This window comes from Nothoprocta perdicaria, unplaced genomic scaffold (assembly GCF_003342845.1).
Source record: "Nothoprocta perdicaria isolate Ctin4 unplaced genomic scaffold, notPer1 scaffold_343, whole genome shotgun sequence".
In the NCBI taxonomy this organism is placed as follows: domain Eukaryota; kingdom Metazoa; phylum Chordata; class Aves; order Tinamiformes; family Tinamidae; genus Nothoprocta; species Nothoprocta perdicaria.
In genome coordinates this window covers 529,545-546,888 of record NW_020455581.1, presented here as the reverse complement: position 1 = coordinate 546,888, position 17,344 = coordinate 529,545, and the positions used below count along the sequence as shown (strand labels likewise).

General features: G+C 38.8%; 1 protein-coding gene across 4 annotated transcripts in view; it reads left to right on the top strand.

Moving 5' to 3' along the window:
- The first annotated feature begins 4,601 nt into the window (after positions 1–4,601).
- Positions 4,602–17,344, top strand: part of ARMC2 (armadillo repeat containing 2) — a 57,574-nt gene continuing 44,831 nt past the window's right edge. For 2 of the 4 annotated variants that reach the window (XM_026043973.1, XM_026043976.1), the window contains exons 1-6: positions 4,848–5,009; positions 8,117–8,219; positions 8,645–8,874; positions 9,732–9,804; positions 11,094–11,262; positions 12,539–12,746. In XM_026043973.1, the coding sequence (XP_025899758.1) occupies positions 4,999–5,009; positions 8,117–8,219; positions 8,645–8,874; positions 9,732–9,804; positions 11,094–11,262; positions 12,539–12,746 (794 nt within the window). In that variant the 5' untranslated portion in view covers positions 4,848–4,998. Of the gene's footprint in view, positions 4,645–4,847; positions 5,010–8,116; positions 8,220–8,644; positions 8,875–9,731; positions 9,805–11,093; positions 11,263–12,538; positions 12,747–17,344 lie in introns of those variants that run through there. The other 2 variants (XM_026043974.1, XM_026043975.1) reach the window with 2 other exon arrangements.

Genomic DNA, 17,344 nt, shown 5'->3' with positions numbered 1-17,344 from the left:
TTTTTCTTTTTCTTTTTCTTTTTCTTTTTCTTTTTCTTTTTCTTTTTCTTTTTCTTTTTCTTTTTCTTTTTCTTTTTCTTTTTCTTTTTCTTTTTTTATGAATAGCTAATGACTTGAAGGGATTTTTTTCACAGGAATAGTGACAAGGACAACTGAGCCTTAGTTTCATCTATTTCTGGCAGCTCCCCCATACCATTCATTTCATACTACTTTAACATAACTTTTAATATATTTTTTTCCTTCTCCACTCTTCCGTGGAGGCTGTTTCAGAATATGACTTTGCCAGTGATTTTAAACCTTTTTAAAATTTTCAGTCTGAATTCTCCAGACCAGCTTAGAACCCACAGCCCTTTCCCATTTGAGCCCYGTGGTTAACTTGCATGTGCAGGCATTTCCCTGCTTCCTGATGACCTTGCAACTTGTGAGGGAAATTTGTATTAGTTCTCAAAGGCATGAGCTTGCAATTTGTGATATTAAATGTCATTCCATTTCTATTAGTTTGGCTGTCAAGGTTGCTCAGTTCTTCCTGTGTCATATTGCAATTCCTTTCTGTATTAATGATGTCTCCTACTTTCGTGTCATCAGCAAATTTCATTAACTCCATCCTCCAATTTTAAAATAATTAATAAAAATATGCCCCAGGATACATCCTTGAGGAACTCCATTACTAAAATAGCACTCAAAATTGAATACCACAGTAATAAAAACAAATGAAAACAAATGAATTATTTTTCGTCCTATTTGTGGAAAATACACTTCAGCTCTATGAAAATTAAATTTCAAATCTTAGTGGATATAGTTTCCAAAATGTCTTTAAATTCTGAACTACTTCATACATGCAATGATCTAAACTTTAATGTGATAGCTACCTAAAATGTTAGAATAACCCATTTTCATAATTCCCTATACATAGCATTTTACAGCTRTGAAAACTGGGAAGGTGAGAACTGTACTCAGGGCATAATGATCACTTCGTTTTTTAAACATTTGACTCAGTTAATAAATTTGCTTTAAAGTTATGTTTTCTCTAGCAGTCAATTTCACCCTTTAGCCAGTCTTCTGTCTGATTTCTCTTCACTTTTATGCTCTTCCAGAAAAGGGTGGCTTCCCTGCAGAAGATGATTTGTATTCTTGGGGTCGGATTTTTCATGAGATCCGGCTCTTTGGGGATTTGAAAATGCAAATTTCCTCATTTTCCCACTTTGAGCAGCCATATAATTCCTTCTCCAGGGAATCAGATCTAGATTCCTGGATTAGAAAGGCCCTTTCCTCCTGTTTTTCTTAACCAGTTGGAGAATTAGGCATGTGCAAAATCAATGAAAATCATGTAACAATTGACAGTGATACTTGTGGGGCAGCTGTTGCACATTGTGACATGCCATCTGTCCCATAAATGCAGAAAGAGAGCCCTTGTTTATTGATGACAGCCAAAACACCTCTTTCTTACCTAAAAAGCCACAGCAGCCTAAAATAGTGGGTATCACAGAGGAGCAGAACGCAGAGACAAGCACCAGTTGATCACTAGTTGCAGGACATAACAAACTATGACTTCACCAAAGCAAAGGGTGGTTTTGAGCCGTTCTGTGAACACTGGATGAGATCAAATTTCAGGCCTGGAAGTTAAATTCATGGCAGCCTTCCAGCACATTCACCCTGAGGAAAGAGCTGGTAAGAGCAGGCAGTGAAGAAGAAGGTGGTGCTTTCTGGAAAGCCATGCTGATCTGGAAAGCCATTTTCGCATTACATGGGATGCTCAGTCTCCTGTGAGCTAGGTAAAATTAAATAGTTCTTGTTGCACGGTCCTTTCAGGCTGGGCAGACCACTGGAAATGAGATGAAGTTGATTTTTCCTTTGCTCTTTTTTCGAATATGTAGGATGAAAGGAATGCTTCTCCATGATGATCTCTCAGGGCAGGTTTTTTCCATCAGTGCTATTTGGGAGAAAGCACACCAAGTCTGCATGTTTGGAATGGGGTCTTCCTCTGCCTCCCCATCCATCTTGCCATCATTAATGGAGCTAAAAAGGCGAGTGTGGCTACAGAGGCACGACAGCACAGCTTGGCTTTGACACAGAAGGCATAAGTTGGAGTAAACCACAGAATATTGTACCTGGGAAAAACAACAACAACAAAAAAACCCCAAAATGTCTACCAGATGACAAAAGTGTGCTGTAATTCAGTGATCTCCTGCAAAAAAAAAAATGTGAAGAGTCCTACAGGGTCTTTTCATTCGCTKAACAGCGTTTCCTGAATCTAGTAGAGACATCAAAATCAGTGACAGTGCTTTGTTTTGTTTTGTTTTCTATGATATTTTCAGGCATTACAGACAAGCACATTTCTTAAATAGCTACCACACATGTCAAATGYATGTATGGATTGAAAATACTGTACATATTTATAGATAGATATATAGATATAGATATCAAGATATACATAGACCTTGTCACATCTCTGCCTAAATAACCACATATGTGGAATTCTAGCACCTGAACAATGAGCCTGAGACGTCACAGGACGCTCTGGATCTGCAGCACATGTGCCGTGCAGGCAGGCTCTATATATGCAGTTAAGTGCAATGTGTTCTGGAAACATCCAGTTTATTGCATATTCACAGATAATCTGCTCAACACATGCACAGAACGCCCGGCATTACTGCTCACGTGTTGTGCTGCACATGCTCAGACACTTCTGTCTTAGATTTCCTGGATAAAAATCAGGAAGTCCAAGTTCTACAGCATCATATATTGAAAATATATACTCACTCATTTGGTACCACTGTAGAGTCATCTGGTCATCTGGTTTTGTAGAGTCATCTGGTTTTGTTCCAGTGATAACTGCATTTTACTGGTGTGAAGCCAGTGTCTTCTGTAAATGATGGAAGTGCCCACTCTGTGCTTTGCAAGAACTTTGTTTCTGTTCTGTGAAAGTTCTGAATTTTTGCTTTTTTGGACTCTTGCCCAATGCTGACATTTCACTACTCTTAATATGCGCTCCCCTTTCCCTCCCACCAGCAGCTGGTAGCTACAGTTTGAAGGGGGAGTTAGGAAGAAAGGCCAAGAACGCTGATTTAGAAGCCTTGAGAAAGCAAACAAGATCACTGTGTTAATGCACCGGCTTTAAGTGACCTGAACATGCACATCTGGGGAGATTCTCGAAGGGGTCCTGTAACCCAACAATCTTGACACTTCTTAAACATCTCTCTCTCTTGACAAGTCATCACTGATAGCGGGACAGTCACACTGGGGGTGTGCAGCTGGTATGAGGCTCACAGTGCTCAGCTGGAATAACACGTCCTGCCTCTTTGCATGCCTTGTTTCAATACAAACAAACCAATTGAATTTTATTTCACTTGCAAAACTGGTGTAACTTCCCCAGGACACAGCACTRGGCAGGGAGGACATCAAGCTCAGGCCAATGTGAGGGTGAGTGATGCAGTTTTCAGGGTGCTGCCAAATGACCACATCGCACCATGCAACACCATCATCATGATCATTGCAATTTCCAAGACTTTACATTTTGGCCAAATTTGAACAAAGAACTTCAAGGAATGTTCAGAAAAGTCCGTCTATAACCAGTGTTCTTTTCCCCTGACAGATTTCCCCCAAGACATATAATGGAGACTTTCAAAAAGTTGTTCGAAACATATTAGCTAACTTAAATACAGGGGTTGTTTCCAAGTGCTGTAAAATGAACTGTTTCATTTGGAGTAAACCACAGGTGATGTGAAACATGAAGGTTATTTTGCAGCATGTACCAGATGGTCTGTGAAATGGAAATTGAAAAATTGAATATGGCAGGAAGATTCTTGTGCAGATTACAGGYAGGACTGTTGTTTTTGGTTTTGTTTGAAAAAAGAGGAAAGAAATAGGGGAAACTGGAGATGACATCTCTGTTTGTTTTGCTAGAATGATGTCAGAGGCTGCTGTTACAGATCAGCGACAGGATGAACCCAAGTATGATYGATGATCATTTGGCGAGCAGTGTCTACTGTTAAAGAATTCTGAATGGCACTGAAATACATGCTCCGTATGCTTGGACATCTGGATAGACCTCATTTCTACTGAGGTTTAAGTTCGCGAAATTGAGAATTAGTTTGGATACCAGCACCAAAGTCTTTCACGATTTTAAAATCTAAAAAAAAAAAAAAAAAAGTTTAAATAAATTTCACATAATAGTGGTGTTTTTTTTTTTTTTTTTTTTGGTGTTGTTGGTTGATTGGCAGAAGTGCTCAAAAAACGGCCGTCATTTCGCGATGACAGCTCCGCCGTGAGTTTGGACGGGGCTGAGGACACAGTCCGCAGCAGCCAGCGAGCGGGGGCTCTGCCCACGGCACCCGCCGCTCCGAGGTGGCCGGTGGCGGCCGCGGTGCGGGGAGACGCTCGCGGGGCCGGCCGAGGCGCCGCGGGGCCAAGGCGCAATGGCGCCCCCGCCGCCATGGCGGCGGCTCCGCCGCGAGCGGCCGACGCGGCAGCACAGCCGCGCATGCGCCTGAGCGACCCGCCCGCGCAGGCGCCCTGCGTCGCCGCGCTCCCCTCCCGCCCCGCCGCCGGCAGGTGCGCCCGAGCCTGGCATGTCGCCCTAACGGCACTGGGACCGGGGGCACTGGGACCGGCGGCACCACCGGGAGCGTTTTTCCCTCGCCGCGGGTGAGCGAGGCTCCCGCCTGGCCCTGGCGCCCTGTCCTGCGGCTTCCCGCTCGCGGCCGGGCGGCCATAGCGTGTACGGTTGCCATGGGAACGGCGGGCGCCACGGCGCGGAGTCCCCCCTCCCCGCCCGGCCGTTGGGCTTTAACGGCCGCGGCCGTTTCGCGCTGGGGCCGCGGGCGGTGGCTGGTGCTCAGCGGGTGTCGGGAGCCGCCTGGTTGTGCTGGGTTTGGCTCTGTTGTCCTGTAGTGCTGGGTGCGTTTTAGCTTTATTTTTTATTCCACAGGTGCTGCCATGTCCAGTTGGATCCATCTTGGATGTGGTGTCGTCTGGCCACACTGAAAGTCAGGATCTCTGATGAACTGCAGGTGTATTTTTTTATTACTATTATTTTGATTTATCACTGTGTATTTTTTTATTACTATTATTTTGATTTATCACTATTTTATTTCTTTTATTGGTATGGAGTTCTTTACTGCAAACCTTTGTGAATCTCAATTTATCTCAGTGGTGACTGATGTGCTGCAAGTTTGTTTCAGAGTTACTGTTTAAATATTGTTGTATCTGATAACTGAATCTGCCATACAGTAACTCTTAAATCTACTTTTGGATATTAACACTTTAGAGACTTGGGCTGTCAGCAAGCAGAGTTTTTTACAGCCTGAGCACAAGCTTTCTCCTCACTAGTTTGGCTAAACAGTCAGTTTGTTGCCTTTAAAATTTATATGGTAACACCTGCTGTAGTACTCAAGTTTTTATYGAAAAGGTTTAATGGGCTTTTGAACAATTTTTAATCTTTCCATTCATGTTAGACTAATATCTAGCTCAAGTTTATTTCTTTCCTACAGTGACTTAGGCATCCTCCTCCTGTATTCCACTCRCATTTGTCCCATGAAATGCAGTGCTGTGTTTAGTGTTCATGGAGAGATACCCACTCTGTGTGTTGTAGTGTGATCCCATGGTGCTGCTCTGGGATCTGAGGTAGGAGAGTACCACTAGCACATGCTGTATCCCAGTATCTGATGGGATCGCTGTGCTCATTTGCTCAGGGTGGATGCTGCAGGAGGGCAGCCACTTCACTTTGGAGGACAGGAGGGCTCTGCTACCTGTCAGAGCTTGCCCTCTTGAGCAGGGGTACTGAACTGACACCTCCTACTTTCATCATACTGTACAGCATGATGAGACCTCTGGAGTTAACCCTGAGGGGGAATAGAATATGGCAAGAGACCAAGTACAACTTTTCAGAGACTGCTGTAAGCCTTGCAGTGTGGAGGCTGAGGAGAACTCTTCATCTGTGCAAGTTAAAGGCTCCCAGGGGAAATGGTGACAGTCGTGAGGGACAAGATGCACCTCTCCCAGCCTCTGTCCCTGTTTTCAGTCTCCTGCTGTGAAGGAGTGGTATTGGGTAGCCAAATGGGATTATTGCAGGATTTTCAGGAAGAAGCACTGATAACTAGATGATGTCTTATTTTCAACTAAAATACTTTGAAGTAAAAGTTTGAAAATAGTTTCGATAGAAATCCTTACAAGAGGATCAAGTATGAAACTTCATTCATTTTGCTGCAGCAGAGCAAATGCTGAAGCATTTAAAATGAAGAATATGAATCTTTCTTTTGATGTGAAGATTAAAAAACAGTAGAGGAGCTGTGATAGTAGAGCAAACTTTTTCAGTTGTGTTATTTCTTGTACTTTCTTGCAAGAGTTAGATTTTCTTATCCTATATATATATTCTCATATTTCTTTTTGACCCTGCTTACTTGTTTGTCTGTGCTCGGTTACATTTTCTGTCTGGCTATCAGTGGCTGAAACATTGACTTAACACTCAATGATGGCATTATTATTAAATATGAAYGCTATGTCAGGGTCAGTGGAAATAGTCTTGGGCTTTGCTCAGTGCTGCCACCTGGTGCTGATTCCCGTGTCTCTCTGCTTTTGTCCTCTGAGCTTCCAGCTCCCTTGCAGGTCTTTTTTGCAATATTAATTATTAAAACTTTATTTTTAATGAGTTGAAAGACGGTTTGAAATAGAATTTATTAATTAAGCTTATAGTGGAAAAGTTCCTTTGTCAGTTAAATAGGTAAGATGTGAAACTTTGGAGTTTTTCTATTTCTGTTGGAAGTTTTATCTCAATTGTGCTGGTTTAATAAATGACTTCTAGAACAGACAGTTTGCGATTGAAAGTAGATTTGACAAAATGTAGCAAAAATTGAAGGCATTCAAAGGTGGTGCTGTTTCACAGAAATRGATACCTCTGGTTGCTTCTTGCCTTGACTATAAGAACAAACACTTAAATCCTACAAAATAGACATTCAATGGCAGGGCGGAGAGATTCCAAAAATCAAAGAGAACAAAAGTCTTCAGATATTAAATGTAAGACACTATAATACTCAAAGATTTATATAATAATTTCACCAGGTGACTATAAATAGATGGATCAGAAAAGAAGAAATGTGAATTAGCTTGAATAGTAGGATYGTATTGATCACTGTGCTTTCTTATTTATTTATAGCTATTGTTTCCATGTACACTAAATTAGTATGCTGCACATATGGTCTACAAAAAAAGACCTTCCACTTAAAGGTCAAAGTCTTGGCCCCAGCTATTTGGGAGAAGAGGGAATGATAATCCACTTTTTCCTATTCAGCAGGAAATACAGTTGCTCAAAACATACTTCTACCGCGAAGCTGCTTGCTTAATTCTTTTGAATTRCATTGTAATAGAGGAAAGAATACGAAGCCAAATTCAGTTATAAGGAAGAAAAGTAATGTATTACTGGTAATGAGAGGTACTGGGAGCATTGATAGACTTTGGCTCTTGATTCATTCTTGTTTCTGCATGTTGAAGTGGATGAGGTTGATGCACTACTCTTCAGCATCCAGTTTTCTCTAGTTCAGCTGGAGAGTTTGGGTTGTGTATGTGCCAGTGCCAGTGTGTGGGRCTCTGAAAGAAAGCAGAGAAAGAGCAGATAGAAGTTTTAAAACTACAAAACAGGAAGAAACGAACTAAAACTGGAGAAGTGAGTGGTGTGGGAGTGTGTGTGTGTGCGCGCATAATTTTGCCTCAGAGTTCAGAAATATCCAAACTGGCAGTGTCTGATCTAATGTTGGCTCATTGTCATCAACTGTAGGAGAGAATAGAAGTTACCACAGGCCAGCCTGGCTCGAAGACAGTGCTGAAACATATCTTTTTCTGCTTAGATAAATTTGAAAAGCAGAGGGGTAATTTGGGCTGGTGTAAGGCTAAGGAGTTTGCTGACAAATGAAAGGATGGTATCTACAATGTACTATACCAAAGTGATAATTTATGTATTTTTTWAAAAATTTTTTGGGGGAGTGGAAGGGGAAGCTTGATAGATTTATGAAGCAAGTCTTTCACTGCTCAAGGCATTTGCCACAAGATGCAGCAGGACAGTGCACTGAGCAAAAGCTTGGGTTGATGACTTACCTTGTGTTAATGTTGTCTGTCTGCCTTGCAGAGCAGTTCCCTGCAGAGAAAAGAACTTACTGCCTGTTCTTCCTTGCATCTCTTTTGCAATTGCTGATAACAGTGTCTTTTGGCTTATTAGGAAGCTGCACTTGGTAAGATCAATACCTTCTAAGTTTGTTGGAAGGAAAGTATCTCTATGCAGCGTTTTATTGAATTCCTGATTTGATTATCATAGAAGTACTCGAGTGTTTTTCTGCAGTATCAGGGAGTAGAGTGCACTTGTCTGTGAAAGTCATGAAAGTACTTTTGCATTGATCAGGATGCTTTCTGGGTCCACTGAAAAACTARAGGATCTCCATGTCATATGCTTTCTACTGTTTCTGAATATTCTGCCATGCAACTGAGAAACAGACACAGCAACACAGTGTTGATGAATATTTTCCACCACTTAAGTACTTGGATATTGTTATAATATCCTTTTTTTTTCCCTTAATACTACATTGATGAAGCGTAAACGTTAGTATTATATTCTGTGCATATCCTTCTACATAAATGTAGTGTGTTCTTCTGTGAACAGCTTTGCAGAGGAATGCAGGCTTTCAAGAATAAAAGTGTAGAAAAGCCAGAACCATTCTACAGGCTTTCCATGCCAAGGCAGAAGAGCAGTTCTGAGATTATAAATGAAGCAAGAAGCGTCCTACGAACACTAAGAACTCGGAGGCCATTTACACCTACAGAGGATCAAAGGAAACTTTTTGGATCTGGATCCTCACGAACTCCTGAAAACAGACCCCCTTCAGTTTTTAGGTACTTGGCTTTAAGATTTTCAAATACCCTTTAGTAACAAGGGATTTGTTTCTGTAATTGTTTATGATGGTTCTTTCTGGATTATCTCTACCTAATCACATTCTCTGCCCTCTTCTAATGATGCTTGCTGTTAGTGTYAATCTCCATATCCAGGAAGTTCCTCTGGATCCTCTGCCTCCTCCAGAGGCAGTCATGGCTCTTGTGCATGAAGAGTAGTGGGGAACAAGGGGAAAAATGTCTGTAAACAATATTTTTCTTAAGATAATCTAGAAATTCTCTAGCATGACACAAGGCATGCCAAAATGTGCTTGCCTGGCCAAAAAATGAGTTGGTGGCCGTGCTCTTTTCATGGCAATGTGACTTCAGGCACTCTGCTTATGTTATATTCCTTACTGGTTACAGTGTTGTGCYCTTATAGAAGGAAGGAGTCTGAGAATTACTTGTTCTGCACATGCTGTGGGAAGGAACAAGCTTGCACAAATAGGAGCTTTCTCCCCTGCAGTGTTCTGGAGCTTGTGTCRGAGGGCTTGGGTGCTAAACACCCTTGGGTGTGTGCATGGATTTAGGCTTGCAGTGGAGAACTGTTGTAMACGTGTAAAATAAGCAGTATCAGGGCAGAGGTGCAGCTGGGCTCAGGATTCTTCTTCCTTGACACTGCTGTCTTGCCAGGTATCGAAGGTAAACAGCATTCATGGAAAGAAGACTGGGATGTAAAGATATATATGCCATACACTGTTACGCTTCCTTTCCTCTTTGKTTTTTTTCCATAGTTATTGGTAGAGGGAGGAAGCATGCAATTAAGGGGGCGGGGGAAAGGGAGTATGCTTGATTCATGTTACATTTAATTTTTCTGTTAGTCTTCATGCTTCCAGTTTTGATTTGGCTGAATCAAGACCAGTTTCTGGCATTCGTCTCAGCCCACTGGATCATGTGAGTACTCTCTGAAATAGCACTACACGTTATTAAGTAACTGATATCCTTTATATAACGTATAAGTGAATGGTGCACCATAGTGTTACAGAAAGGGTGCTGTAGAAATAGTTTGGGATGAAATAGTTTGGGAAAAATGAAATCCTGTTATAATGCTAATCAGAGACTTGTAAAATCAATGTTGTCAAATATTTTTCCAAAAAATAAAATCGTTAAACTGTTAAAATATCATTGCATTAAATTTCTAAATGACATTAACACGAATCGGATGAAAACAACAGTTGGTTTTATCATATAAGATGACTAGAATTTTGAAGTATTTTCATGTTGTAAGCACATATGTACTGTGTGTTTTTTTTAAATTTAATCTTATTAAACATAAGGTTATGTCATAGTCATTTATTTAATGTTTTGTAAAGCAGAGCACACTAGAACATTAACATTTGTTAATGCTGTGTACAATTTCTTTAATCCAGAACAGTACTCTTTGGGAAAAGTAGGGAAAAACAATCCAAGAAATGCTAGAACTCAGTAATCTTGATAAAACAGTGTATTTAAGGATCAAATAAAATCTAAGCATGCATATGTCTATATGAAATATGTTTACATCCTGATGTTAGATTTTCTTCAATTAACTCTTATGTAGGGAAGTGGAAGAAAAACAGAACAAGCTTATCTCTTGTTAAGACTAGTGCAAAAACTTTCAGCCAATAGAGGCAAATAAGTCAATTTAGGACTTACACTAGTCAGAGTGTCGGGGATGGATCTCCTGTCTTGTCTGTCTTCATGCCCAGGAGAACTCAAAAGATCACGCTGGGGACTTTCTAATAGACCCTTCGTTATTATAAAGAAATTAGTCGAGAATCTTAGAATAGATCTGCCTTTAGAATTATTAGTGCATGTCTCTGCACTATTTTTATGATAAATAGGCATAAATAAGATAATGCTAAATGAGTATGTATGAAGGAGATACATCTTTTTAAGTTTCAGTTGCTCTTTCAAGGTTAGTTCTTTTTGTGTTTATACCCCTGAATGCTTGCTTTTAAATAGCTTTCTCTAGTGATGTTGGGATGAGTGATGTAGCTTGTTCAGTGGAATAGTTTTATTACAATTTGGTTTTGTTTTCTTAATGAGGAAACTTACGGTTATTAAACTGCTGCTACTTATTCCCATGTATGCTTTTCTAAAGTTGAAGAAATTATTTATATGAAAAATAGTGGGGAAAAAATGTTTCCATGTGAAAAGAAGTTGTCTATACTTTTCTAAGAGCTGTTTTATCTTTGTGACAGAAACCACAACTAATCTATTCAGCAAAAGATGAAGATTCTTCCATTTCCTTTTCAAAAACTCCTGTGGATCCTGAGGAGGTTAGAAGAGTTAGCAATGCTCGAGCAGACTTATTTCAAAGAACTTCTCGGGAAAATTCCCTTCATGGTAAAATATTTCCCTCTGATCAGAGTAAGAATGCTTTCACAGACGTTACAGCAAAGAGCATTTTTTTGTTCTTTTTTTCTTAATTACAGATGTCATTATATTAACATAATACAGATTTCCAAATCCTTTCAGAGTAAGCTTTAAAGAGCTTTACATGGCTTAAAGACAGTTTTGCAAAGATGATTTCCAAAAGTGATAGTGACTTCTGATAATGGGCTGGAGGTTCCTGAGCTACTCCGATGCCTTTGACATTTTTAAGGCGATTTCTTCTGAATGTTTGCTTTAGTGGGTAAAATTAGCATTAAATGCTGAAGTGTTTAAAGAGATAATGAGATGGCATCATCTAAGGAGATTGTTTGATGGATTCTTGAGTATAAAAGGAAGGGTAAAGAGGAGTGATATGCCTTGACAGGCCTCCAAGTACATTGTATTTGCTCAGCGTACTTTGTTAAGAGTTTCATTAGTGGAGATTTAATAAAAGTCACTGAAACATGGGATTTGGAAGTAATTTTCTCACRGATGGGAAATGACTTGATGTCTTGCTTTCCAGAAAACTGGCTCATTATAAAACAGACTGGAACTCCATCTTTAACAAAGACTCATTTGTAATAACTCCAGTTCTTTCATTGCATGAGGCTGATACTTTACATGATGCACTGAATATCTTGCTTTTTTTAAAAAAAATCCCCGCTTATTACAGAATAAGGTAATTGGCCTTAAAATGTATGAGATTTTACTACCTCTTCAGTAGCTCTTTAGTAAATATATATTTTTATCGTGTTCTCATATGCATAGTCTAATTAATCCATTACCCTTATACATTGATGTTATTAGTCGACAAGCTGAGTAGCTGTAGCCTTTGTTTTACAGGAGGCACTTTGCTTTCCTCCCTCATTGTCATGCAGATGTTCACATAAGCTTTTTGTGCAGGTTGCTGGCAGATACATCCCGAGGTACAAGATTAACAGCTACCTTTTGCTTTAGCCTCATGATTCCAATACTGAAAAATAATCTTTTTTTGGCAAGATACAATCGGCCTATTTGTAAAAAGGAAATAAAATCAAAATGCTAGTTGAAAGAAGTTTTAAGGTGACTTGCAGCAGGATGTCTGTAAAGACTTGTATGCAAAGCAGAACACTTTGCTCTAAAAGCTTTAGTGTTTTTAAGCTTTCTTTTTAAACYGATATGAGCAAATTCTGATCTTATAACATAAAAAATTAACTACTTAATTTTGAATTCCTTCCTCTTTGTTTTATTGTGTGAGAACACTTCCACAAAATATATTCTTTGGCTGTTTCAGATGAAGAAAAAGTGAATTGTGAAGAGCCAGTTATGATGAATAATCTTTGCAGAAGTAATGAAAACTGCTTAGCAGAACAAAGGGTGCACACACCATTTAACAGTGGAAAGAGTCAATTAATTTATAATGAGCACATCAGCAAATCAGAGGGGGAAGACATCCTGAAAGGGACAGCAGGAAATTTTTTATTTCAACTGAGAGGTGAAAGGTCAGTAATGCTTGAGTATGGTAATTGTGTAACTTTGGCACAGCCTTTTCGTAGTTGTTTATTCCAGCAAGTATCAATCTATTTAGATTAGCATTGATGGAATTTGAAGGCAGCAGTATTTGCAGGCRGAGTATTAATTCATTAAGACAAATTTAGCTCGTTAGGCAACAATAGCTTAATACTTCAGTTTTCAGGAATAACCCACTCTAAATTGCCCCCAAAATATGAAGGTTGAATGTTATTTGGTGTGGATTTTTGTTTGTTTATTTGTTTTGATAATTAACCTTTTCAGGCCAATTCTACTAATTGCGTATAAAATGATGAAGTTTAAAATCAGTGTAATTGTCTTTATAATTCAAGCTTGTTTTACTTACCTGTGGAACTAAAACAAGAACAGTTAGTACCTTAAAACAAAGTTTTCATTTGTTTGGAGGCAGGGAAGGGGATTCTCTGTGCTCCTACTGACAAAAGCAGAACTAATCCACGCTTAAACACACCCAAAAAAAACCCCTTCTTCCTTTATGAACTCCTTGGCCATWGAGGCAGAAAAGTAGTGGTGGTTGTGGTGGTTTTTTTTTTTTTTTTAAATAACCCAGCAAGTGTGAAGAACAGACCGAGATGCCTTTTTCTCGGGCTCGTCAGTCATTCTAATATATTGTATTCTGGTTCTGACTCTGATTTTTTTCTGTGATTTTTTTTTTTTTTTCCACTGCAATGCCTATAAATTATCTATAAACTATTAAAACAAAATCTAAATCTAAAATAGTCTGGCAGCTGTGCTGTTACCTGTATGGTGAATTGCTCCAAGCATAGTCTGAACCGATAAGCAGTAGATAAATAGACAAGACAGACTGACCACCAGGAAGCTTAAATTAGGAGAGAGAACCTAATTGCTGTAGTATAAAGAGTAGCTGAATACTAAATGTGTTACATATACTTCCTCTGTGGTGATGTATATTATATGATGCATATTTTGGATAGCCTTGAAAAATGCATCTTTAACCAGTCATAAAATCATAGATTGAAGGTAGCAAAAGCAAAAATACTTTTTATTGTTTGCAGCTAGTAAATGATATGAGATCAGACTGTCAATTTTAGAGGTTTCTAGAATGAATATTTGTATTGGATTGTATAATCAGTTTCAGAGCATCCTGTGGTTCACACTTTTTATATTCTAATCTATCAAGTTCAATTTTTCTTTCAGAATGTGCAAGAGGAATGTTAGAAAACAGAAATTCAAAGGGAAAAATGCATACCTTCAATATTGCGTTCTTCAAATACCATTATGCATATGTGGAGAGTCAAGGTTCATTTTTTCATAAAGTTTGCCTTCTTAATTTTTTATGACCTCTTTCAATACACTGATTCTGACTGTAACTGGTAGACATTTAACGCAGATATCTTGGTGAACTAGTAAAAAAATCTAGAGGTGATGAACCTTATCAACACATAACTATCTTGAATTAGTTTTCAAAATACTGAACTTAACATGGGAGAATGTTTTCCATTCTTGCTCAGAGTAGCTTTTCCAAAACCAGTGTAGTGGAAAACTGCTGCCTCTTTCCATGTTGAATGCTGCAAGATCCATGTTTGTAAATGTCTTTACCTTCTGTGCACTGTATGTGCTGCCTCTGTGCTTGCTGCGGAGATAATTTTTGCCAGTGTTGCCCAAGATCTGCCTGTGCAGGTCTTTGTGCCAAGGATCACTTAACAACACTTACGGGATCTTACGCTTAGAGTATCAGACATACCTGCCATGGGCATAAGAACAGTACAAAATGCTTTCACTTTAGTAAAGGACATGGATAGTTGAAGGAGCTTTCCAATCCGTATCAGCTCCATTCATGTTGTTACCTGATGAAATGACTCTAGACTGCTCTCAAACAGCTCTGACTCATTGCTAGGACTTAAAGCTGTGAGCACATGAGTTCACTATTCATATTTGATGCTACATGAGCCAAGCAGGCCTTGATCWATATCCTTTTCTGAGTTCAGGGAAGCCATTCTTCCTCTGATTCACAGGGCAATTGAAATGTATTACAAACCTATCCTCCAAAATATTTATTTGAGTTTGATCTTGATAGGAGTTATATTTTAYGGAGATCCTTGCAGGAGCAGATTGTCATTCTTTCTCCACAGAACATGTTTACATGTACTAAGCAGCAGCTGTGATCCAAGCACAAAAATTACTATGTCATGCATACTTGAAGCATCCTGTGCAGGGTTAGAGATCTTTTCTATTTAAAGTACATTGTGCTCAGGAATAATAGCATGAGGACCTAAAAGAATGTGAATATTTCTGTTATCCAGAGACCTGTCATTCTTCATGTGAAGCAGTTGTGTAAGCCTTAATTCAATAACCCAATGACTTAAAAATCTTTCAGGAACTAAGCAAGAGGATTGTACAGATAGTGTAATTCCTACAAGAGAAAGTGTATGGGACTCCTTGCTCCCCTTTCTCTCCTGATCCTGCATATGTTAGAGAAGAATTTTGTTTTAACAAAGCTGTTTTTCTGTTAGTGATGGAACTGTAGTGCATGCCAAAATAGCATGACAGATTCCTGCCATTAATGCTATTACATTTCTTTCAAAGAGAGCAGGAGGGAAGTATCTTATTCCAGCTAGAAGCTTGCTTTCCATCTCAATTTTTTTTCTCTTATTGTCCAAGGACTGATGAAAAGCATGTGTTTTGGGGGGCAGGGGGTGTTGGGTGTTTTTTTTTTTTGTGTGTGTGTGTGTGTTTGTGAAATCTACTGTTTTACAAAGGTGCTAAAAAAATAGAACCTGCTTGGGGGAAGAGTTTTGTCATTTGACTTGCTGTTCTGTTTTTCCTGTTTTTCAAATAACCAACTAATTATATTGAAGCAGATTGAAATCATTGACATTTCCTCATGTAAGGAAGGCGCAGTTTCTGACAATCATAAAGAAGCCTAGTTTTGTTTACATCTTCATCCAGTCATTGTGCCTTGCCATCTATTGTGATTGCTATAGAAATGAAAATTTTAAAATGGTTTCTACGTTCATATATTTCAAGAGAAATGTCAGCAGTGATGGCAGACTTGCTGATAAAGAGCAACAGTTTCCCTGGTGAGAAAAGATGATTTTTATTTATTTATTTATTTATTTATTTTTTAGCTCCTCCAATTTCTCAATATTCTGAAAGCTTGAACATCATCCCTGGGCTCCTTAGAAATATAGGTGCCTTCAAAGAGGAAATGCTTGGTGGCAAGCAGTTAACTCCCTGGTGGCTCTGCCCATTTATTTTATTTTTTTAATTAATGCTTTCTATGAATTGCTTTAAGAAAATAAGATGGTGCTGAAAAGAAGATAAACTGTGCCTTGCTTTTTGACACTACTGCTGTCTTTTGGCAAATACCTGTCTGACAGAATCTTTGAGAAATATGCATCAGCTGATTGCGTAAGACTGGTTTCTTTCCTGTGCTTTTCATAGTTTTGCAATACTTGTATAGAAACCCATAAATCAGGAGGCAAATGAATATAGGAAGTAATTTCTACCTGACAATTTAAACTTTTTTAATCCCTGTGCCCAAGAGTCATTTCTTGTCTCCTCAAAGAAAATGATTCCTACAAAAGGGATAGATTTCTTCCTGAATGGAATACTCATTCTAATTTGCTCTGGCTGAATTTTTTGAAACCAATGTCATGGTTCAGATGCTAGTTTGTTATTTATTTTAGCTGGTATTATTTCTGATCAGATTTCCTCGGGATTTATCTTACCTCATTATTTTTATTCACAGCCTCTGGACTTCTTATTAACACAGGGCTGCAAGAAATCAGCCTGCTCTGACTATAGTATTTCTCTCTCTTTCTGCCCCTGCCCCAGTAGCTGTTAAGATAATTATTTAAGGAGGAGGCCATCAAGTAACGGAAGAAGTGATACCTTTCCTCCCCAGGAGCCTGTTTTTTATATGGAATTAGGAGATACTGGTGGAAAAAACAGGAATGAAGAACTGTTTCAGAACAGAATTTTTAAAGTCATCAAACAAACAAAAAACCTCTGACAGCTGTGGTCTATCTGTGGTCTATTTGCTTATGAAACTGAGAATGGTGGTTAGGCTCATTTTTACAACCTAGTCCAAATAGAATCTTTCCACTGTAGTCGTCAGGTTCAGTATAAGATCATTGTTCTCCAAATCTGGGAAATCCAGGTCTTGAATCTTTTTATGATCAGTTGAGACCCATTTGCAGAAATGGAAAAGTGTGGAATGGTAAAGAAGAAATATCGTTCTGTGGTCTAGGTAGGGCTATTATAGGAATGAATTTAGATTGAATTTTGTTCAGAATAARAATTGAAGAAGGGGCTTATATGGGATTCAAGTTGGAAAAAAAAGAAAGTGTTGCAGCACCTTGAGTCTTCAGAGCCCAATGTGTTTGGGCTAGTACTTTCGTGTTTTATTTTTTAACTGATTGTAATTTTAATCATTAATCATTATCTGCTTGCTTAAAGGTAGCTTGCCACAAGTAGATAGGGTCAATAAAATTTTATGTATTAATAGAAAATACAAAGACTATAAAGAATAAAAAGGTTCAGGATGCACATCTTTTATCAACCTTTATTATTCTTTTAAGCCATACTA